Here is a 23,272-nt window from a genome sequence, read left to right as displayed (position 1 = left end):
GGTCAGTTCCACAAGCTCAGAATCCAGAAAACAGGATGACAAATGATAGACCCAAATTCCCAGAGCCTCCAAAATTGTGTCAGAAGCCACAGGAGTAACACGGCAGAGGGGTAGAGTCAGGGAGACCTCAGCGACAGCCCAAAGGAAATCCAGACCTGCAGTAAGAGTGCAGAAGGAGACAGTGGGAGAAGCTGAGCTGAAAGGACATTACACAGAGCAGTGTTCCCACACGGATGACACTATTCAGTTCCAGAAGCGTGGGGTACCCGCCCCCACCCCCACCCCCTCACCCACCCCCAAAAGGATACCACCGAACTGCACCTCCAGTCCCAGGAAGTTTTTAAATTAATCCTTTACTAGTTTTGCTTTTTGTAAGGTTTTTGGTTGGTTGGTTGGTTTGGTTTTTTCTTTGCTGTTTCTCCTCCCTCCTTCCCTTCTCTGTTTCCTTTTTCTTATTTGCTTGTTTGAATGACAGGTTCCCTGAGTTGTAGATTGTCCTTGAACTCAATGTACCTGAGAATGACTCTTAATTTCAAATCTTGCCTTTTGCTGGGATTACAGTTGTACACAGTGGTAAGCAGTTTATACACTTCATGTATGCTAGGTAAGCACTTTACTAACCAAGGGACATCCCTAGCTGTTTGTTTATTGCGCACGCGCATGTGTGTGTGTGTGTGTCCTCACAGTCCTGCCTGTGCAGACAGAGGCTAGACATGTTGTGTGACCCTCCACCTTACTCCTTTGAGACAGGCTCTTTGACTGAACCTGGAGCTCTGTTTTGTTTTGATGAGGTTTGCTGGGTCCTCCTGTCGCTGTCCCCCACACCATTGTTTGGGGTGTTGTGTGGCAAGACATGTCTTAGACACAACACACATCTGCTCACCCCAGATAAGAATCTTTGACAGACCAAAATAGAGACACCGCCAAAGTCCAATTTGGTGAGCTAGTGAGTTTTATTGGGGTTACTTACAGGAGTGTGGGTGAGGGGTGTGGTGGCTTGAATAAAAATAGTTTCCTTAGGTCCATAGGGGTTGGCACTCTTAGGAGGTGTGGCCTTGTTGAAGTAGGTGTGGCTTTTGGCGGGAAGTCTTAGAAGCTCAAGCTAGGCCTAGTGGCTCAGTCCTTTTCCTGCTGCCTGTGGATCCAGATGTAGAACTCTCAGCCCCTCTCCAGCACCATGTCTGCCTGCGTCCCGTCATGCTTCCCGCCATGATGATACTGGACTAAACCTCTGAACTGTAAGCCAGCCCCAATGAAATGCTTTCCTTTATAAGAGTTGCTGTGATCATGGTGTCTCTTCACAGCAATAAAAACCCTAAGACAAGAGGTTACTTACAGGAGCAGAAATAATCCAGACAGCTGTTTTGTCAAGGTACACCCCAGCATGGTTGACCTAGCTCACTAAAGCTGGGAAACGTGGAGCACAGTGCTCAACCAGGTCAACGGGTTGGAGACTGTCCTTTCCAGGTGGCTCTGATCTAAACCTCTCCCAGGCACCTGGACTGGTTTCTGCTTCCCTGAAGCTGGTCTGATCTTCTTCTTTACCGTTCAGCTTCACTTACTCTGGCAGGGAGGGTCCCAGTGAATCTGCTTAGAATTTCAGGGACTTCCTGAAGCTGCTTTGAGTTGTTTACCTTCCTGTTGAAAGAGTTGCCCCTCAGGATGGAATGTTTCATTCTTAGCGGAAACTGTTGCACAACATGGGCTTACAGGTCCACCACCAAGCCTAGCTTTTATCCGGAAGTTGGATGACATTGTCTTCTGGGATAATCAATTTGGTTGTTTTGGGACTACAAATTTCCATTTATGTGTTGCTTTACATTATAATGTACGATATCTGAATTAATCCATTACGGATATGTTCAAATTGGCAGTATGAAGCTTTTTTTGACTCACAGTTAACTTGCATGTGTTTCCTAATTTCCAGACATGTGGCTTTGTTTATCTCCTTGTCACTGAACTCTAGCATGGCCAGGGTATGTGCTCTGGGGTGTTGTCAGTTCCATTCTTGGAGCTCACCAATGTGTTGGATGGACAGTGTTTTCAAGTGTTTCTTTGTGTTAGAGTTTCATACGGGAGTTCTGCTGGTGCCCACTGGGTCGCCTGTTATTTTTCATGCTGTCTTCACTGAATTCTTCTTTTTTATATACTTGTTTTTTTGAGACAGAGTTTCTCTGTGTAACAGCCCTGACTGCCCTGGACTTGCATTGTAGACCAGGCTGGCCTCGAACCCACAGCAATCCGCCTGCCTCTACTTCCCAAGTGCTGGGATTAAAGGCGTGCGCCACCGCCCAGCCTTCATTGAAGTCTTGTTGTTGTATCAGCTACTGAGAGAGGTGCTTTAGCATTTCTATGTGTGCTTGTCTTGTTTCTTCTCAGGTTACTATTGTGTGTGCTTTTTTTTTTTCTTCATGTTGATACTATTTTTTGGTACATGCACATTTAAAGTTGCTATGAATTTTTCTCGGGAAAGAGATTAATTAATCTATTAAGTTATAATTTCCACTTTAAAAAGTAGTTGTTGACTAGGAATGTAATTCCCTAGCTTCTTCCTGGTTGACCTTTGTGTACAGATACATATTTTCATTATTTGTTATTTAGTTTGTTGGAGATAGGTCTCACTAAATAGTTCTGCCTGGCCTGGAGCTTACAGGAGCATGTCCACCTCTACCTCACAAGTGCTGGGATGACAGGCGTGCACCACTCCAGGCTCAGCTGCTGCTCACTAGGGCTGGGATGACAGACGTGCACCACTCCAGGCTGTTTGAATCTTTATCTCAGACAAGGTATTACTGGGCTGAAAAGAGCTTGAAATTATCTTTTACCTGTAATACTTTTACATTAAAAACACTTTACATCTGTGATCTTATTTGTGTTTTCTGTCCGGCCCTGTATCCTCTTTCTGTTCGTCCTCTCATTCTGTCATTCACAACATCTCGTTCCAAACCCAACACATCCAAACCTCAAGGTCACTGCTTTGCTCTTCACCTCCCAGCGAGGATGACCTCAGAAAGCATCCTCCATATGTCTTCCTTACTCATGTGTCATTGATAACGTATGCATTACATCCCTACCTACATCACCTTATGCTGTCAGTGTTTATTTAGTTCTCCCCACATTTTGCCCTCTCTTATCCTTCTTGTATGCGATGGTGTCCTTTGGGTGTTCATGGTACAGGTGTGCCCAGAGGTCAGAGGTGTTGGATTCCCTGGAGCTGAATTTACAGGTGCTTCTGAACCGCCTGCGGTCGGTGCAGTCTGTGCACTTGACTGCCGAACCTTCTGTACAGCCCCATCAGGTCTGTGAAGAATCATTTCCTGTGCTGTGAGTTGTGAGCGTTCTCACAGCACAGCACTGCGGTCCATGCGCTGACTCTTAAATGTCGGTTATCAACGGGCTATGTTTGTGTTCTTTTGAGGCAGGGTCTAGGCTAGCCTCAGAGTTGCAATTCTCCCACTGTAGCCTCTTACACCTTACTCTTTTTTTTTTTTTTCTGTACTTTCAGCTGGGTTTATTTTGTTTATGTGCATCTTGAGTCATTTCCCCCCTTGAGGCTATTTCTGAGTTCACCATTTTTACTTCTTTAAGCACGATAGGCATGATGTTTAGGTTAGGAACAGGTATCGTGCCGTTCACACTGTCTGATACTGGGCCCTAGTGTTTGGTCTGTGTGTGCTTTATTGTTCTTCGGAAATTACTTCTGGGAATTCTTTGAGAGTGTTTGGTTTTACGATGTGCCAGAGACTCCTGAGCCCACAGCTGCCTTCTGCCCTCATGGCTTTTGGCTGCACATTTCATGATGTGAATTTGGGTCTCAGATCTGCACAGCTTTGCCTCCTCAAAGGCTGTGGTGATGTCCTGGTCATCCCTGGTTCCCAGCACAAGTGCAGCGTCACAGAAAGAGCTAGCTCTGAAACGCTGTTGTGTCTCAGAGACTACAAAAATGGGAACAGACTCCTGGTGGACAGGAGAGGCTCCCTGGTAGGAATCTGCATTTTTATCAATCTCCAATGATGACCAGATATAGTCTGCAGAGGTGCACTTTGAGAAACCTCATCTTTTGCTCTCAAACTTGAGTCCACAGTTAACAAGAGTGTGCAGGAGGCACAGCTCCCGATCTTACTGCAGGACTTGCAGTGAGTACTGTTCACACACATGGGCGGTCAACTCATGTCTATTCGGACCTCCAAGTCTCTGAGTGGAGGGAGTCTGCAAAGGAGACCAGACCTTCCTTGCCCTCATGCTCCAGTGTTTGCAATACTTTGAGGAAAGTAATGATGCAGAAATCCTGGCAGGTTCCAAAAAGCCTAGCTTCTCCCTCCCTGCCAGAGCAGAGCAGTGGTGTCCTTTCCTGTCTATGGGACCGAACCTCCGGAGTGTGAGAATACGTCTCTGCCCATCTTGATTCCCAGCTACCCGTGATGGAGTTGGGCATGTGTGGCTGGGTGCCTGAGCTCCAAGCAGATAGCAAACTGGAGTCTTTTTGTTTGTTTCGTTTTGTTTATGGTTTTTCGAGACAGGCTTTATCTGTGTAGCCCCGGCTGTCTTGGACTCACTTTGTAGACAAGGCTGGCCTTGAACTCACAGCGATCCGCCTGTCTCTGCCCTCCCCAAGGGCTGGGATTACAGGTGTGCGCCACCATGCCTAAATATAAACTGGAGTCTTAAAGCTTTTAGATGTCTAAAAAAGGCCTCTTGGTGCAGTAATGTAATGTAACACATGGGAGGTAAAGCTCATTAAAAACGTGAATGGGGAGTATTTGAGAGGGAAGGCCTGCTTCTTTATGAAGAACTTTAAAAAACTTAAAAAAAAAAAAGAACATTAAAAAAAAGAAAGAAAGGAAGGAAGGAAGAAAGAAAGAAAGCAAAACCATAGGGAGCCAAATAAGAAAAGCAGAGAAACCCAGAATCTGACCAAAGTTGATAAACAACTGCAACTTGATTTATTGCAGTATCATTGTGTGCAGGTCTGGCTCCATGCCTGCACATCTCCCGGTATTTCTACGAGGGAGTCAGGTCAGCGCCATCTTTCTGCTCAGCCATAAATCTCACACTTTATGTGTTTGAAGCTAATAAAGTTCTCCGTCCCATTGACTTTCTGTTACTAATGCGCGTGTCCTTTAAAAAGTTGGACTGTGGAGCGCAATGTGGCAAACACTGAAGTGGGACGCGCCGTAGGAAAATAATCTGCTGTCAATTTACTTTCCTCTTGTAGCAGAGCAACCCTTTCCCTTTGTTGCCAGGTCCCAGCTCTTCTCTGTTCCATCAGATAATCACAGGGTGGCTGTCACTCTTGCATTCTTCAGTGGTCCCCTGTCACACAGACAAAGGCATCCCTGCTTGGGGCTAAGGCATGCTTCCAATGTAGCTACCTGGAAGATTCCAGAACCCACGGGCAGTTGTGTGCAGGGGACACAGACCTAAGAGGAGCTGTCATATCCTGGCCATTTGGATGGATGCTGGGGTCTCTGCAAAGCAGGGGTGCCTGAGTGCAGTGTAAGTCTACCACAGGAAAACGCCAACACGACACAGGGCACAGCCTGTGACACACACAGAGGGGAGGCATTTTTCAGAGCCGCGTCACGTGTCATCAAATCCTTGGCTTCTGGGAAGATCTCAGCATTGATGGGAAGTGGCTTTTTGTCAGTGCCACCTCTGGCCACCCCCCCCCCCCCAGAGTTCTCAGGAGTATGTGTAGGAGGCTCATAGCCTTTGTGAGGAGGTAGAAGGAAAACTAAGAGAGAGAAGAGTCATTATGGGTCACATGCTAATGCCACTGGCCCTGAGAGCTTTCCCCAGGATACTTGGGTTACATAAAATAAAAATTAAAAAGGAGAGGCGTACTGTAATTTGGCAGACAGATGTGCCTTTGTGTGTGTGTGTGTGTGTGTGTGTGTGTGTGTGTGTGTGTGTGTGTGTGTGTGAAGTGACTTTCATTTAGAAGTGTTGGCAGTGGTTTCCACTGCATCCCCAAGACTTTTAAAATGATATTTTCTGGGCTTGGAAAGCAGGCGGGCAAATCATGGAATTTTGGCTTTGATGTTTCTAGAAATGTAGGCAAGCAGAGAGAAAGGCTGCCATAATTTGGCTTTGAGGCTTCTATGGGTTGCAGAGCAGACCAAGCAGCGTTACCATGGCAACCCTTGTACTGTTTATAAAAACAAAGTTTTTTTCCCCCCTGACAAGCATACTTCATATTTAATAAACCTCAGTCCACAGGGGCCTCTTCATGCCATTTTAACTTGGGAAGAATTTTATTATTGCAGTTGCTTTCCGACACCCAAAACACTTGGAACTAGAGTGTTAACTACTGATATCTAAAAGGACAGAGTAAGAGGTGCTTGTGGCGGGAGCCATGGGTGAGGGCCAAGCAACATGAAAACACAAAGCACGTCTTTCACAGAGCCAGAGGCTGCTGGGGGCTGGCCCCCAAGTGAGCTTTCAGAAATAGCGACTTCTCCTTTGACTCTGCACATGTTTTGTTCAGAACCTATATTCTACTCACCGGTTCCCTCTAGGGCCCTGCAGCCTTCATGGGGGGGGGCACTGTCTGGAGGTGAACCCCCTCCCCATTTAAAACCCTGTCTGGTTATCTGTGAAGTCATAGGTGCCGGTCTGGCTCGTGCGTGGCATGTGATTCTAGCTCTCCACTGCTGGGCGGTAGCCCAGGAGCTTTGAGATGGGCTCTTGTAACTGAAAAGGGTTTAATTTTTGGATCGCATAGCTGGAGAAGACAGAGATCAGGGACCGACGGATCCTGCTTCAGCTATGCACTCAGAGTACCAGAGTCTGCCCCACCGGGCACTGTTACCGCCACTACCAACTGCGGTCACTAGAAGGGCAGTTCCCTTGTCCCAGTTCTGGGGGGTGGGTGGGTCAGCGCCTCATATATGTTGGGCAAGTAAGTGCCCTGCTGCCAGGCTGCACACTTCAGCCTAAGTTTTGGAATTTTAGGTCCCGAGGAAAGTGCTTCTGGCCATCTTTGACCTGGGAACTTACAAAGTGGCCAGAAATGTCAGCGGCTGGAGCAGACCCATTTGCATTTCGTCCAGAATAGCCCCCCTCTCTCAGCCGGCCAGGAGTTGGAAGCAGCTCACTACCCTCCCAGGGTCCTTGTCCTTCCTCTGGAGCCTCTAGGCCGGTAGGAAGCTGTGACGGCCCATTTCCAAGCCCAGACACTGATTTGTCCACAGAGACCACTGCTGGAGGTCACAGTCCTTCCGGGAAGACTAGGGCTGGGATACCTTGTCATCACTCACCATCTTTGTCTTTTATGTTCAATCAACACTTTAATAACCCAAAAGGGCTGTTGCTTTAAAATGTCAAAACAGAACACACTTATAAATCTTAGAGGTTGGGTTAGCCTAAAAGGCCAATCTGAGACCCATAGTGGAGCCGTTTTGCCGGAGCCTTTAGAGAAGAAGCCATCTACAGGAAGCAGCAGCGGGCATTGGCAACCCCTTATCTCTAGCCACCGTCACTGTGTGAAAAAAAAAAAGCACAGCTGGCTGTGGTGATGGAGATTGAGGCAGTGTTGCTCAGACTTGAGCTCTGGAGAGAAGGGAGGGCGGGGCAGAGGGGGGGGCTACTCCAACACCCCTGATTGGACTGTACTGGAGGCCTCAGCAAGGGCAGTTTGCCAGGTGGGGAGGGCGCAGACAAATGCTATTTCCTGGTGTCCTTGGGGCCCTCTCGCATGCACCCACCGCCAGGGCAGTAAGGCCCTGGATAGGGTCTCAGGGACTAAGAGCTGGGAGTGTCTTTCAAGATAGGTTGGCCAGCAGAGGGCAGCACCTTACCAGTCCCGGAAAACTCGAAGGGGGACAGCATCCCCTGACCTCAGCGGGAGCAACCCCTGAAACAGCTGGGACACCTGGCCCAAAAAAGTGGGGGTCTCTGGACCACCCAGGGCAGACGGACCCGCCTCGAAGGAGCCCTGCCCAGCATCTGTCTCTCTCGAGGGAGCTCCTTCCTGTAAGAAGAGACAAAGTTACCTCCCTAGCTCCGGCTCCCCTGTTGCCTTCTTTACCTGTACCCAAGCCGAAGGCGCCCTGAAGAGGGTCCTGGCCTCCCGCATCTTGGCCCTGTTTTAAGTTCCCGACCTCTGAGGGGACCGAGAGCTGTAGGGAGCGCAGCCGCCGCAAGAGGGCGCCTGAGTCTGGGAGCCCTAGTCCTCAGTGCTCAGGCAACTATATAAAATGAAATTATTATATAAGAAAAGAATCTATTTTTAATAAAAAGACCACAAAGATCATTAGTAAGAATGACCAATGTTATTGTATGTAAGAACAGAAGAAAGTTTTCTCTAACAGAATTGTTATTTAAATAAAACTTTTTAAAATAATATTTATAGACTGAAGACTGAAAAATCATTAAAAAATAAAATTACTACAGCCGCAGGAGGATGGGTGTAACTGGGGACCACTGTGTTAAGCGAAATAAGCCAGACTGCAGAAAGACAAATGCCCAGTGCCTTCTTTCATATGAGGAAATAAATCTACATTTAAACTTATATAAAGACATAGGACATGGAAGTAGGGGGCTAGGGATGACACTAAGAGAAGGTAATGGAACACATGCGCACAGGGGGTGTGCCTCTTCTTCTACCCCTGGCATCAGGTAGAACTCATCCATGTTTGCCCACAGCTTCTACATCCAGGGTCCAAGGGGCTTCGCGGTATCCTGCAGGGAACCCAAGCTGGGCCTTTGCTTCCATGCAAGAGTGCTTTCCCAGGAAAAGGCAAATCTGACTCCAGGGTAGCTTTAAGTTATGAACACAGACAACCAGTGTGTGGGGTGGGGGAGCAACAGGGGGAAGGTTTAAAGGAGGAGGATGGTAAAAGCAACGTACATAGGAAGCACACATTTCCTAGGTGTATGGAAATGTGACAGTGGAGCCGTTACTTTGTAAGCAGTCTCTTTGTAAGCTAATCATACTAACATATATGTGGTCCCGGCAGCAGAACAGGTCAGCCTGCCCTCGGAAGGCCCCACCCCTGAGCACAGAGACCCAGCAGCCATCTCCAGCCAGCTCTGGGCAGAAACTGTACCTACACTGAGGCCCTTCCCGTCCCTTCCCGCTCTGTGGCTTTCTCTCTGCCTCCTCAACTGGAGCAGGAAGGCAACTATTCCCCCACTGGCTTCCCAGGGGAAGAGGAACAGCTGGCTCCGGAAGTCCTAGGTGTTGAGGACTCTCTTACAGCATTCAGCTCAGAGCCCCTCTTCTGTATTTTGCTCCAGACTCTTGGATGCTCTTTATTAGAAGGCTCCTTGGACTGACTTTGGGAGGCGAGCCCAGGGCACCAGCGGCAGTGTCCTCCCGGTTAGAGGCATCTGACATCTGAGGTCAACTTTGCATCTTCCTAAGGCTTCGGAGGTCAAAGGCTGAAGGCAAGAGTGTGAGAGCCCCTTGCACGGATCTTTCTCAGTTGTTTTCACACTGCCTTCTTCTTCTTGGCTTCTACTCCCTCTGGCACCAGGAAAGCAGCTGGAGTCAGGAAGGCTGGGACTGGTTCCCAGGCCACAGCCCATTAGGGTCCCACAAAGAATGTTGGTGACTCTGAGGTAAGCAGGCTGCTTGCTCTAGAAGCTCTGGGGTGGAGGGGGCGGGGCCGGGTGACTCGTGCTTGCTCCTCAGTGGATGGTGGTGACAGAGAGAAGGGCCAGGCTCCTGTCCTCACCTCCTGTGTGTAGATCTGCTTCTGCTGGGATTCTTGGCAGTGGGATCGGGTCACCCACGTCCTGGGGACAGCAGCCACAGGGCTCAGATGTATCTCTGTGGCCTGGCCCTGCAGGCTGGGCACTGTGAAGGCACGGTGTGCCATCCGCATGGGGGAGGGGTGCCCCTCCTTCTCCCTTCAGCATCAGGCACAGCATCCACAGGCAGGGAACCCAAGCCTGGCCTTTGTGTCATGCAAAATGGTTTTTCCCAGGAAGAGATAAGTCTGACTCTGGGACAGGTTTAAGATATGGACACAGGACTACCTGGAGGCGTGACACGCAGTGTGTGTCGTTTCACTACCTGGAGCCGTGACACGCAGTGTGTGTTGTTTCACTACCTGGAGGCGTGACACGCAGTGTGTGTCGTTTCACTACCTGGAGCCGTGACACGCAGTGTGTGTTGTTTCACTACCTGGAGGCGTGACACGCAGTGTGTGTCGTTTCACTACCTGGAGCCGTGACACGCAGTGTGTGTCGTTTCACTACCTGGAGCCGTGACACGCAGTGTGTGTCGTTTCACTACCTGGAGCCGTGACACGCAGTGTGTGTCGTTTCACTACCTGGAGGCGTGACACGCAGTGTGTGTTGTTTCACTACCTGGAGGCGTGACACGCAGTGTGTGTCGTTTCACTACCTGGAGCCGTGACACGCAGTGTGTGTCGTTTCACTACCTGGAGGCGTGACACGCAGTGTGTGTCGTTTCACTACCTGGAGCCGTGACACGCAGTGTGTGTCGTTTCACTACCTGGAGGCGTGACACGCAGTGTGTGTCGTTTCACTACCTGGAGCCGTGACATGCAGTGTGTGTCGTTTCACTACCTGGAGCCGTGACACGCAGTGTGTGTCGTTTCACTACCTGGAGCCGTGACACGCAGTGTGTGTCGTTTCACTACCTGGAGCCGTGACACGCAGTGTGTGTCGTTTCACTACCTGGAGGCGTGACACGCAGTGTGTGTCGTTTCACTACCTGGAGCCGTGACATGCAGTGTGTTTCTCAAAAGTTCTCTAGGCTCAGGCCTTCGCCACAGCATCCCTTTGCTTGAGCTTTCCTGACCACACCTGTCTTCCATTCTCCCACCCGGGCTTGTAAAGCGTTGCCTTCTCCTCAAGCCTCCCATTACATCATCTGTATCCCAGCCCCCACCCCACCCCACCCCACCCCCCACCCCCCGATTCGTAGAGGAGTGGTAGTTCCCCCCCCCCCATCCTTCCCTGTCACTCTGGAGAAGGCCCGTGTCCCAAACCAGCCTCTCCACATTCAGGAGGGTGCCTGCATAAGAGGCCTCTGGGAAGTTTCTGGCCTCCATCTTGCCTGTCAGCTGTCGCTTGCTTTGTAGGAAGCTGCCAGGCTGGGAGCTCCAAGGCCTTTACAGCTAGACTGGGTATGCTGCTCAGTAGCAAGTGCTCCCCAGTGATGCCACAAGCAAAACAGAAAACGCTTTCAAAGCCTCTAAATAATAGGACCCCCTTCACCTGTGTGGATGCCCTCATCTGACACTGCCCCCCCCAACTCTAGCATCCCTGAGACCCCAAGATGCACCCAGCTATGCCAGTGCTAGCCTACCAGAGCTGGGGAAAGATAAATACTGATTTTTCCGTTTCCAAACTCGAGAGTGGTTATCACACAGATCTTTAGATCACTCACACAGCAATTGTCATGCTTGTTAATTCCTCACTCTAAAATTTTGGAAAAACCTGGGGATTCCCCTAAGAAATTACCACCTTTTAAAAAGGTGATTTTAAAATATTTTTATCTATCTATCTATCTATCTATCATTTATTTGTGTGTATGTGTATAGTGTGAGTGTTTGTAGTGTGTGTGTGTATGTAGTGTGAGTGTGTGTGAGTGTGTGTGTATGTATGTAGTGAGTGTGTGTGTGTATGTATGTATGTAGTGAGTATGTATGTGTGAGTGTGTGTGTGTGTGAGTGTGTGTGTGTGTGTGAGTATGTGTGTGTGAGTGTGTGTGTATGTATGTATGTAGTGAGTATGTGTGTGTGTGTGAGTGTGAGTGTGTGTGTGTGTGTATGTATGTATGTAGTGAGTATGTGTGTGTGAGTGTGAGTGTGTGTGTGTGTGTGAGTGTGTGTGTGAGAGTGTGTGTGTGTGTGAGTGTGTGTGTGTGTGTGTGTGTGTGTGTGTGTGTGTGTGTGTATGGTGTGAGTGCTATAAGCCATGGAGGCCAGAAGGTTTCAGATACCCTGAGTCTGAGATGTTGAAGGCAGCTGTGAGTCACGTGATCTGGGAAAACAACCTATCTTCAGGATGTTTAATTACCCAGGGACACGCTGACACTAAAGAGATACGGCCACCAGGATGTCGGTGTAGTTTGCTTGTTATCTCACATGAAACTCTTCATGGTCCAATGACTTCATGACTATCTGTTAAGACTTTTTTTTTTTTAATGACAAAAACTGGGGCGAGGATTTCACTGTACCTTATTGGGGTGTTTAATCGGGAGTAGGGCTTGGGATTTTCCTTTAGGACCTCTGCGCTAGCTACGTTCCGAGTCAACTTGACACAGACTGGACTCTTTTTTTTTTTTTTGGAAGACTGAACCTCAGTTGAGAAAATTTCCCACCAGATTGGCCTGGTGGGAAAGGCTGCAGCCCATTTTCTTGATTGATGATTGAGGTGGGAGGGCCCATCCCCCCAGCAGGTGGTCCTGCCTGGCATAAAAAGCGCCTGAGCAAGCCGGGAGGAGCAAGCGAATACGTTCCTCTATGGCCTCTGCGTTGGTTCCTGCCTCCAGGTCCCTCCTGCCCTGACGTACCTGGATGATGGACAATAAACTGTAAGATGAACTAAACTCTTTCCTCCACAAGTTACTTTGGGTGACGGTGTTTTACCACAGCACTGGGGCCTTAACTAACTAAAATGACCCCCTTCTATCGGCTGGACCGCTTGTCCGTTTCTATCCAACCAGGTGTGGGCTGCTGGCAGCGCTAACACAGCAATGCCACAGTCACCACAGTGTTCCTACCGTGAGCCTCAGCCTGCGGTTCCAGATCCGCTCGCCAGGGTTTTTTTTTTTTGAAAGACCGTTACACGTCTGCCATCATTCCCGTCTCTGCATTGTCATTTTGCTCATGTTTTTGGTGACATCAGCGATGACATCACTGAGGCTGTGGACTCAGGGTGTCTCCCCAGGCTCCCTGTGACAGTGGGTGCCGCTGGCACTGTGGTGGTGGAGGGTATGCTGGGACACCAGCTGCAGAGCTGGGAGCCCGAGGCAGTAGACAGCAACCGGTCACCTCCACACTCCTGTGTGGGTCAGAGCTGTTCGGGCTCCCTTTTATTTCTCTGGACTTCCGTCACAGAACGGTCTTCCAGATCTACGGCGAGTTCACTCTGGAATGCATGGCTGGGGACCCCTCTTGTCTTTCCCTTCAGTTTGCCCTCCATGAGGCAAGGTGATGATTTGACTTTCTCTTTATCCTCTTTCCTAAGCTCAGCCTCCCTTGTCCCACGCAGCCCAGGTCGGCCTCTGGACGATGCCGGTTCCGGTTCTAACACACGCCCCTCTCCTGGCCTCATTTCTAGGAGAAGCATGTGTGTGTCACAATACGCTATAACCAGCGTCATCTGTGGGGACAGTCTGTTCCTTAGAGACCCTGCCATGTTCCTACTGGTTCTTTGCCAGCCCCCTCCTGTCTGCCTGCCCATCCTCCCCTCCGCCCCTTTTCTGAGCTGTCCTGACCTCTGACCACACGGCTTCTGCTCTTTTATTCGCTGAGGTTTGGGACCAGGTGGTACCTGTGTGAGCTATCTGGTCCACACCTGTGCCTCTAGCAGGTTCTAGCTGCTCAGGGCAAGGACTGTTTGTTTCCTCTGACACAGAGTCTTTGGTAGCCTAGAGCGGCCTCGAAGTCACGATGTAGACCAGGCTGGTGCTGAGTTCTGGGGTTACATGTGTGCCCTGCCACGCTCCGCTTCTGTGGTGCAGGGTTAGATAGAACCCAGGAAGCGTGCGTGTAAGGGAAGCACCCCACCACATGACCTATGCTCCTGGCCCAGGAATTGCTGGCTTATTCCTTCAGACACACTCACACGGCCCTGGGGAGCACATAGGCATTGGAAGGCAGAAGCCAGCTGGGCCCCACACCTCGGCCTTCCCTCAGCTCTCTCCGAGCTATTTATATCATGTCAGCTACGGCAGGCTGGCCCCAAGTAACTGTAGATTTGATACTCTCTGGGACAGGCACAGCACAGCTCTGTCCCTGCAGGCGGCCATGGTATAGATTCTCATCCTGCGGGTTGGGAACCCCCTTGGGGGTCACACATCAGATATCCTGCATATCAGATATTTTCCTTATGATTCACAACAGTAGCAAAATTACAGTTATGAAGTAGCAAGAAATAATTTTATGGCTGAGGATCACTCCAACATGAGGGACTGTATTAAGGGGCCACAGCGTTAGGAAGGTTGAGAACCACTGGAATAGACAGAGCTCCTCTCACACTGGCCTTCCCTGCTCACTTGCTAGGGCCGCTAGGATGTCAGCACTTTCCAGGCTTCCTGGTGAATTGTTTTTCCATCCTTTATGGAGAACCGGGGCAGCCGCCTGGGGATGCGCCCAGCCTGAGGAGAGGGAAAGAAGTCTTGTTACCTGGCTCTTCTTAGTCTCCTGCCACTTGGAAAGGATGGTTGACTCTCTGCTTTGAAGGACGGAGCAGCAGGGCAGGGCTTGGGCCCTGCAGAGTGTGCAGGACTGGACGGGGTGCTCCGGGTGGCTGTGGGACTTCCAGACTCCCACGGTCAATAATACCACTCAAATTCTCACAGAAGAAGTCAGTCACAAACAAAACAAAACAAAACAACAAAAAACAAAAACAAAACAAAAAAACCCTAGCATTCTCTTTGTCTACTTTCATCACTGGCGAGTGCATGGGGCATACCTTCTCATCTTCCGGTCTTGTTTCCCAAAGGATGGTGGTCCAAGACCTATAAAGTGGATGTCCTACGGGGGTCAAGATGTGAGGACTCGAAGGTGGAACATGCTAGTAAATGCAGCACTTGGGAGGTGAAAGCAGGAGGATCAGAAGTTCAAGGCCACCCTTGAAGTCCCAGTGGATTTCTTACTTTACTTCAGCTAGTTTTCCTATACAATCCAGACCCGCTTGCCTAGGGATGGTGCCACCCACAGTGGTCTGGGCCTTCCTGCACTAATTAATAGTGCTTTGTTTTGTTTTGTTTTTAGTGCCTCATAGACATGGCCACAGGCCAGTCTTTTCTGGGCGGTTCCTCCAGGTTCTTTCTTCTCAGGTGACTAAGTCTATGTCATCTTGACAGCTGAAGCTAACTGTGGCAGTAAGTGCAAGGTCAACCTGGGACACAAGAGCTTCCATTTCCAAAAAGCAAGCAAGACAAAAAACCAGGAAGTCTACCTAAGATAGGGTACATGCATACTCAGCCTTGAGCGGAGTCTTCAGGTGAAGCCATGAGCCTTTGATCTTTCCGCTTTTAGCTATCTATGCAGAAGAACACTGACACTCGGGCAGTTTGGGAGGGCGTTTAGAATCTGAACTTTTCAGAATCTGCTCCCCTGAATTACTGACTTTTCTTGGTATCACACACTGGAGAGACATCTTTATTTTATTTTTTATGTTTTTAAAAGATTTATTTATTATGTTTTACACAGTTCTGCCCGCATGTGTATCTACAGGCCAGAGGAGGGCACCAGATCTCGTTATAGATGGTTATGAGGCACCATGTGGTTGCTGGGAATTGAACTCAGGACCTCTGAAAGAACAGACAATGCTCTTAACCTCTAAGCCATCTCTCCAGCCCTGGAGAGACATCTTTAAGCACTGCAAATTCATCTGTGATCCTTAAGCCTGCTTGACCCAGAAAATGTATGTGTGTGTGTGTGTGTGTGTGTGTGTGTGTGTGTGTGAGAGAGAGAGAGAGAGAGAGAGAGAGACTGTGTCCTGCTTTTTTTTTAAACAAATCAAATAAATAACAAAACAACAACAACAACAAAACAAACCCTGAGATGTTTTCTTTCCCAAACAGCAGATTTGGCCGCCGCAACTGCAGGAGTGACACCAGCATTAGCCCCAGCAGCAGGAGCAGCTACACCACCAACAGCTACAGCAGCAGCAACAGCAATAGTGACACAAGCTTCAAGCCTGGACTCGGCCGCAGAGACATCAGCACTAGCAGCAGCAGCAGCAGCAGCAGCAGTAGCAGCAGCAGCAGCAACGACTACAGCACCAGTAGCAGCAGCAGCAGCAGCAGCAGCAGCAGCAGCAGCAGCAGCAGCAGCAACAACAGCAATAGTGACACAAGCCTCAAGCCTGGCCTCAGCTACAGCCAGAGTAGAGATGTCAGCACTAGCAACAGCAATAGTAGCAGCAGCAGCAGCAGCAGCAGCAACAACAACAACAACATCAACAGCAACAACAGCAACAACAACAGCAACACCTCCACCAACAGCAGCCACCAGCGCCGCAGCAGAAGCTGCCATTGAACAGCGTAGGGACAATTTCTCAAGGGCCTGCTGCTGAGTTTCTTGAGTCTTTCAGGCCACATGTACTTTTTTTTTTTTTTAAAGATTCTTGCCTGAGCATCTTCCCCAGTGGCCCGTGGGGATGAGCTCATCCTTTGAACTTGGCAGGCAAGAAACATTCCAGTGTAGTTCAGCACAGGCCCAGAAAGGTGACTGTTAAGCAGAAACTCTCCAGTCAGCAATCAGACAGAGCCAGTCCCCTCCCCCACCTCCCCCACCCCACCCTCACCACGTGCCCCTCAGAAGACACTGGCCAGCTTCTGGAGAAGCGTCTGCTGGCAGGGTTTGCCTAGACCCATAGATCCTGGCCTCCGTCAGAGGCTATGAGATCTGGTTGGCTCTGAGGCCCTCTACGGAGGAAAAGGGGGAATGGAAACCAAATCAGAGCAGTTACTGGAAGCCAGGGCTGGAAGAGCAGGGTTGGTCGGAGAGCAAGGCGCCCAGGCGCTGGGGGGAGGGTGTGCCTGTCCTGCTGTTGTTGGGTGGGTGTGGGGACCAAGCAGATGACAGTTAAGGCCTTGGGTCAGGTCGACACAGGAACCAGAACAAGAAAGCAAACAGCTGGGCAGTCAGGGCCTGAATGCTCAAGTGAAAGAGGCCTGGGGTTAAAAAACCAAACAAACTAAACAAATTGCCCATTGAATCAAATTGGAACGATGTCATGAAAGCTTTTCCTGAATGCTTTTTGTTGTTATTGTTTGCTTTTTACCAGCTTCTGGGGGAGGGGGGGGAGGGAGGATCTGTTTTCAATAAAGAGTCTTTTATTTTTATGTCTATGAGTGTTTTACCTGCGCGTAATGTAAGTATACTGCATGCATGACTAGTGCCTGCAGAAGCCAGAAGAGGGCGTAAGGTCCTCCTGGAGCTGGCGGTCCAGATGCCTGTGAGCTATTCTGTGGGTGCTGGGAACTGAACCCAAGCCTTCCACAAGAGCAACAAGTGTTTTTAATGGCGGAGCCATCTCTCCAGCCCTAAAAAAAAAAAAAAATAATAATAATTTACACACCAAGAGATTTTTTAAAATTTATTTTTATTTTAAATTATGTTTGTATATGTATACTAGTGAGGTGCCAGTGGAGGCCAGAGGCATTGGATCCCCTGGGCTGGACTTAACAGGCAGCTCTGAGCCACCTAATATGCCCACCGGGAACTGAACTCGGGTCCTTTGCAAGAGCAGGGCATGCCTTTGAGAGCGGAGGAGCATCTCTCCAGTCCCTGTCTGAGAGATTCTGAAGCCTGAGGAGGTGCCATGGCTGACATCCTCTAAACATTACGCCCACATGCAAAGACCAGCATGCAAGATACACGTGTGGACACTGAAAATTGATGGTCGCCAGAGAGTTCTGTGGGAAAATAAAAGCTCAGGCAAAGATGAGTTTTTCAGAAAGCCAGCAGGGAAACTCAGGAGTTTATAGATGGCGGCAGCGGCGGCGGCAGCAGCAGCTCCAAGCATGCAGTTGGAAATCCAGCCTGGAAGCAATGGCAACAGACTGCAACTTGCAAGAGTGCAGGAATTACTAAAGAGAAATAACCACTTTGTCTCAAAAAACAAAACAAAAATGAGGTCCCAGCACGTTGCCAGGAGTGGTGGCACACGCCTTTAATCCCAGCACTTAGAGAGGCAGAGGCAGGTGGATCTCTGTGAGTTCGAGGTCAGCCCAGTCTACACAGAGAAACCCTGTCTTGGAAAAAAAAACTCAAACCAAACAAAATAACAAGGAAAAAACCCCAAAACCAAACAACAACAAGAAAGAATAAAAGGTTACCATTGTCTAAGATGATGGGAAAAATGGGTCACGTGACATCTACAGGCAAAATCATAGAATTGATGCTAGAATTCATCAGCGTTGCTGGACGCTTGATCGACAGTAACTGAGATAAAATATATTTGTAATAATAACAGCAAAGGCCAAACCCATGAACTGCTAGAAGAAAATGCAGGAGTGTGAGACTTTTGTGGGGGAAGTAAGGGTGGTTTACTTATTTATTTTAGAGACAGCCTGTGTAGGCCAGGCTAGCCCTGAAGTCTCTTTATAGACAGTTCTTAACCTCTGACCTCCTGCCTCTACCTCCTGAGCACCAAGATTACGTATGCCGTCACCATGTCTGGTGTCTGTGGTTTGGGGGAGGAGATCTAGACTTCGGGACAGGCGAGGTAACTGGACTCCACTCCTTGCCCAAAAGCAGTTTATTTAAAAGGCGTAAAGTCAGTCCTAACTAGTTAAGAGACAAAATATCACAGACAGAAAAGACAATATAGGAGGTAACAGGTTTCCCCCCAATTTCAACAAAACTTCTTAAGATAATTATGGCATAACTGGACAAAACATATCCAAAAATTCAAGAAACAAACAAACAAACAAACAAAAAACCTCTCATTCTGGCAATGAGAGATCTGCCCTGCTTGATTTCAATTCAAACACATACACAAGCCGCAGTGGCAGAAATAAACCTGCTAGGCCGGAGGAAGGCTTTGGGGGCAGACAGCAACAGTTTGACTCTCTTTAGGGAGAGAGCTGATGTTCCAGGCACATCCTACTGTCCTGACTAAGGATCTGAAATCTGGTCCATGTACCCCAAACCTCATCCCCAGCCTCCATGCTTCCTGGCTTCCTGACTCTCACAGCACAGCGCTCACTCCACTGGCCTGGTTCAGTCAGGCATGGCTTCCCGCTGCCTGCCCCTCTGGGCCCAGGTTGGGGAGGGGCTTAGCTTCCTGGCAGCAGGGAGCAGTCAGGCGGGGCCGCCCAGAAGAGGTTCAGCCTTTCCACTCTGAGGCTCCCTGGGCATCTGGTCTTGTCTCTTCAGCAGGATTCCTTACAAAGGCCTCGCTCTGACACCCACTTCCTCAGTCTAGTCGGAGAAGGCCTTGTCTGGCTGCGTAACAAAGCAAGGTCTCGCTGTGAATCTGGATGCCATCGAGTGTGGGGGACTTGAGATCTTAACTCATTCCCCCCACCCCCACCCTCTGTGTGGTTTCTTGAGGAGCTCAATTCTCACGGGTTATGCTGAGCGAGGATTTGTCAGGATTTGGGCTGAAATCTCACTTTTTCCATTCCTCTCTTCCCAGAGACCTGGGGCTGGCATTGTGATAGCCATGTCTCCTGGGAGCCAGAGGAGAATCAAATTTTTGGGAAAACACACATACACACACCACACACACACACACACACACACACGTATGAAAGAGAGAAGAAAAAGGAAGCCCAACTTGGATCCATTTTTCTGGTCAGTGTAGGAACGTGAAATATTTAAAAGAGCACCATTGGGCGTGTTGGCCCGTGTTTGTGTGCCCGCCATCTCAGCACCTGCCTGTGACAAAGAACATGCTGGGGGCTTTTTCTTTGTCCTCATTAAAGGCTGGAGTACGGTCCTCGAGCACCCCACAAGTACCTCAACAATGCCTTGTGTAGGTCAAGCATCCTGTTGGCATCTACGCCTCCTGCAGGTGTTTATACTGCAGGCATCGACTCTGAACTGTCCTTTCCCGTCCAACCCTGGCCGCGGCTGAAGTGCCAGTTGTTCCTCGAATCTGCAGGGCCCGTTAGACTTCAACGTGCTTCTGCAAAGAGGGCCAAAGCTGCAAGCTTCCATTTTCAATAGATTTTCCTTTGAGGAATTACAGCTTCTAAAGAAAATTATAAAACTGAGACTGTGGTGTGTGTGTGTGTGTGTGTGTGTGTGTGTGTGTGTGTGTGTGTGTGTGTGTGTGTAAGGAATGAACAAGCAGGAAATACGGCAGAACTGACTGTATTTCTCGCAGTGTCACCTCCCACCCCAAATTCTCCCTCCTTGGGGAAAACGTTTTTAGGGATTTATTTTTTATTTTACTTTTATTGATTTTGTATTAGTTAACACACAACATAATCCCTCTTATTTCTTGCCTTTTTTATAGCTGTAGTTAAGTCTCCCAACATTAGTTTGAATAAAAGCAGAGAGTGGGGACTCTTGTTTTGTTCCAGTTTAAAAAAATTTATTTATTTATTTATTATTATGTATTCAGTGCTCTGCTTGCATGTACACCTGCAAGCCAGAAGAGGGCACCATATCACATTACAGATGGTTAAGTTGCTGGGAATTGAACTCAGGACCTTTGCCAGAGCAGGCGGTGCTCTTAACCACTGAGCCATCTCTCCATCCCCTTGTTCCAAGTTTTAGAGGAGATGCTCTCTGTGTTTTTGTGCCACTTGCTGAGATGTTAGTGTCTTGGTTATTTTTCCTTGTTGCTGTGATAAAACACCCTACCAGAAGCAACTTAAGGAGAGAAACTTCGCTTTGGCTCGCAGTCTGAAGGGGTCCACCATGGCGGGGAAGCCACGGTGGCAGGAATGTGACATAGCTGGTGGCGTTATGCTCATAGTCAGGGAAAAAAGGAGGGGCAATGGCTGCCGCTGGGCTGTGCTCTCATTTTTATGCAGCCCAGGACCCGGGTCCAGGGCACTGCACTGCCCTCCTATGCAGAAAACCCCATACAGAGGTGCCCAGAGGGCTGTCTCCTCCGTGACAGGTACCAGAGCCCAGTGACGACCCGTACCACCACAGTCGCTGTAGGCTTGCTGTAGAGAGCCTTTGCTGTGTTCAGGCACATTCCTAGGATTCCTAGTTTCTTCAGAACCTTTTTCAAACAGGGATGCACAACCTCGTTGGAGGCATTTTGTGTATCTATTGAGAAGACTGTGATTTCAGTCTGTGAGTCTGCCTATTGGCTGCGTTGCATCTATTAATGCATGTGTGTCAAACCATCCTTGCATCCCGGGAATGAGATCGCGGTGTATGGTTTTCTTGAATTCAATTTGCAAGTTTTTATTGCAGATTTTGGCATCAGTGTTTAGATTCATGCTTTTCATTTTATTTCTTATTGTTTCTTTGACAGGGTCTCACTGTAGCTCCGGCTGGCCTGGGGCTCACTTTGTAGCCTAGGCTGGCCTCGAGCTCACGCAATTCTGTTGCCCTGGGCTGAGATTAAAAGTGTTACAAGACCATTCCTGGTCCCCTAGGTTTTATTAATTTTTATTGTGTCTTTTTTTTCTGGGTTTTGTATCAAGGTAATAGTTACTTCATAGAATGTCAGACATGTTACTTTTCCTTCCTCTTTGTGGAGCAGTCAGAGGAGTGTGTGTGGTTAGCTTTATTTATTTATTTATTTATTTATTTATTTATTTATTTATTTAGACTTGGTGGAATTCAGCAGTGGCTCCTTAGGATTTGGCTTGTGGTAAACTATCCCTGCTTCCATCTCGTTGCCATTCATGGGTGTGTTTAGGTTGCTCGTATCCTCCTGATTTAATCTTGTGAGGGTATCCGGGAATCGCTCCATTTTCTTTTAGACCTTTTGGGAATTTTCTGTGATTAAGTTTTAGAACCTCTCTCTAACAGCCCTCTGGATTTCCCTGAGAGCTGAGGTAATGGCCTCTTTCTAATCTCTAGTTTTTATTAACTTGGGTCTCTCTCTTTTGTTTAGTTTGGCTAAATGTCCGTTTCTTTGTTCCCTGACTCTGATCATTCTTTTACTACCTTTTTTTCCCCCACTATTTCAAAGGATTTATTTTTTTTAATTAATTTATTCATATTACATCTCGATTGTTAGCCCTTCCCCTGTTTCCTCCCATTCCTCCCTCCCTCCCACTTCCCCCCTTCTCCCCTCCCCTATGTCTGTGATTGAGGGAGACTTCTTCCCCCTATGTATGCTCTAAGATTATCGAGTCTCTTCTTGGTAACTTGCTATCCTTCTTCTGAGTGCCACCAGGCCTCCCCATCCAGGGGACATGGTCAGAAAAGGGGCACCAGAGTTCACGTGAGAATCAGATCTCACTCTCCACTCAACAGTGGAGAATATCGTGTTCGTCGGCTAGGTCTTGGTAGGGGTTCGAAGTTTACTGCCTATTTCTCCTTGGCTGGTGCCTTAGTTTGAGGAGGACCCCAGGACCCAGATCTGCCTGTCATAAAGTTCTTCTTGTAGGTTTCCAGGACCCTGTGGGTCCTATTATTTCCCCATTCTTCCATGCTACTCTCGCCTAAAGTCTCAATAGTATGTCCTCTCTTCTGACCCACTTTCTTGGTAAGTAAGGTTTTTCATGGGACGTATCCCTTGGACTAGTGTTTTGAAATAAGTGAGTATATACCGTTTGTCTCTTTTTGCTTCTGGGTGAACTCACTCATTATGATAATTTCTAGGTCAATCCATTTGTCCACAAATTTCGGGAATTCCTCGTTTTTAATAGCTGAGTAATACTCCATAGTGTAAATGTACCATAGTTTCTTAGTCCATTCTTCTACTGAGGGACATTTAGGCTGTTTCCATGTTCTGGCTATTGTGTATAAAGCAGCTATGAACATGGTTGCGCATATGTCCCTGTTGTGTGTTAGGGCATTTTCTGGGTATATTCCAAGGAGTGGGATAGCTGGGTCTTGAGGAAGCCCTATTCCCATTTTTCTGAGAAAACGCCAGATAGCTTTCCAAAGTGGTTGTACTAGTTTGCATTCCTACCAGCAGTGAAGGAGTGTTCCTCTCTCTCCACATCCTCGCCAACATGTGGTGTCATTTGAGTTTTTGATCTTAGCCATTCTGATGGGTGTAAGATGGAATCTCAGTGTCGTTTTGATTTGCATTTCTCTGATGCCTAACGAGGATGAGCATTTCTTTAAGTGTTTCTCAGCCATTTGATATTCCTCTGTTGAGAATTCTCTGTTTAGTTCTAAGCCCCATTTTGCAATAGGGTTGTTTGGTTTTGTGGTGTTTAATTTCTTGAGTTCTTTATATATTTTGGATATTAAACCTTTGTCAGATGAAGGGTTGGTGAAGATCTTTTCCCAGTCAGTAGGCTGTCGCTTTGTTCTCTTGACAGTGTCTCCTGCCTTACAGAAGCTTCTCAGCCTCATAAGGTCCCATTTATTAATTGTTGACATTAAGGCCTGGGCTGTGGGTGTACTGTTCAGGAAGTTGTTTCCTGTGCCTATGTGTCCCAGGCTCTTCCCCACCTTTTCCTCTAACTGAGTTAATGTCTCTGGTTTTATGTTGAGGTCTTTAATCCACTTGGACT

At 48.4% G+C, this 23,272-nt stretch overlaps 1 protein-coding gene across 2 annotated transcripts; it reads left to right on the top strand.

Annotated features, from left to right (window-relative positions):
- The first annotated feature begins 12,402 nt into the window (after positions 1-12,402).
- Positions 12,403-17,002, top strand: LOC311588376 (uncharacterized protein). Of its 2 annotated transcripts, none has more exons than XM_084765955.1 (2): positions 12,403-12,514; positions 15,740-17,002. In XM_084765955.1, exons 1-2 carry the CDS (start codon positions 12,498-12,500, stop codon positions 16,191-16,193), a joined length of 471 nt encoding a protein of 156 aa, XP_084622081.1. In that variant the 5' UTR covers positions 12,403-12,497; the 3' UTR covers positions 16,194-17,002. The 2 variants fall into 2 exon arrangements, with proteins under 2 accessions (XP_084622081.1, XP_084622080.1); XM_084765954.1 differs by having other exon boundaries at positions 15,737-17,002.
- The last annotated feature ends 6,270 nt before the right edge of the window (positions 17,003-23,272 follow it).

The sequence above is a fragment of the Acomys minous genome, assembly GCF_964271855.1.
Source record: "Acomys minous genome assembly, chromosome: 17".
Taxonomy (NCBI): Eukaryota; Metazoa; Chordata; class Mammalia; order Rodentia; family Muridae; genus Acomys; species Acomys minous.
Note: the sequence above shows the minus strand (reverse complement) of the source record. Positions and strands in the feature narration are given on the sequence as shown.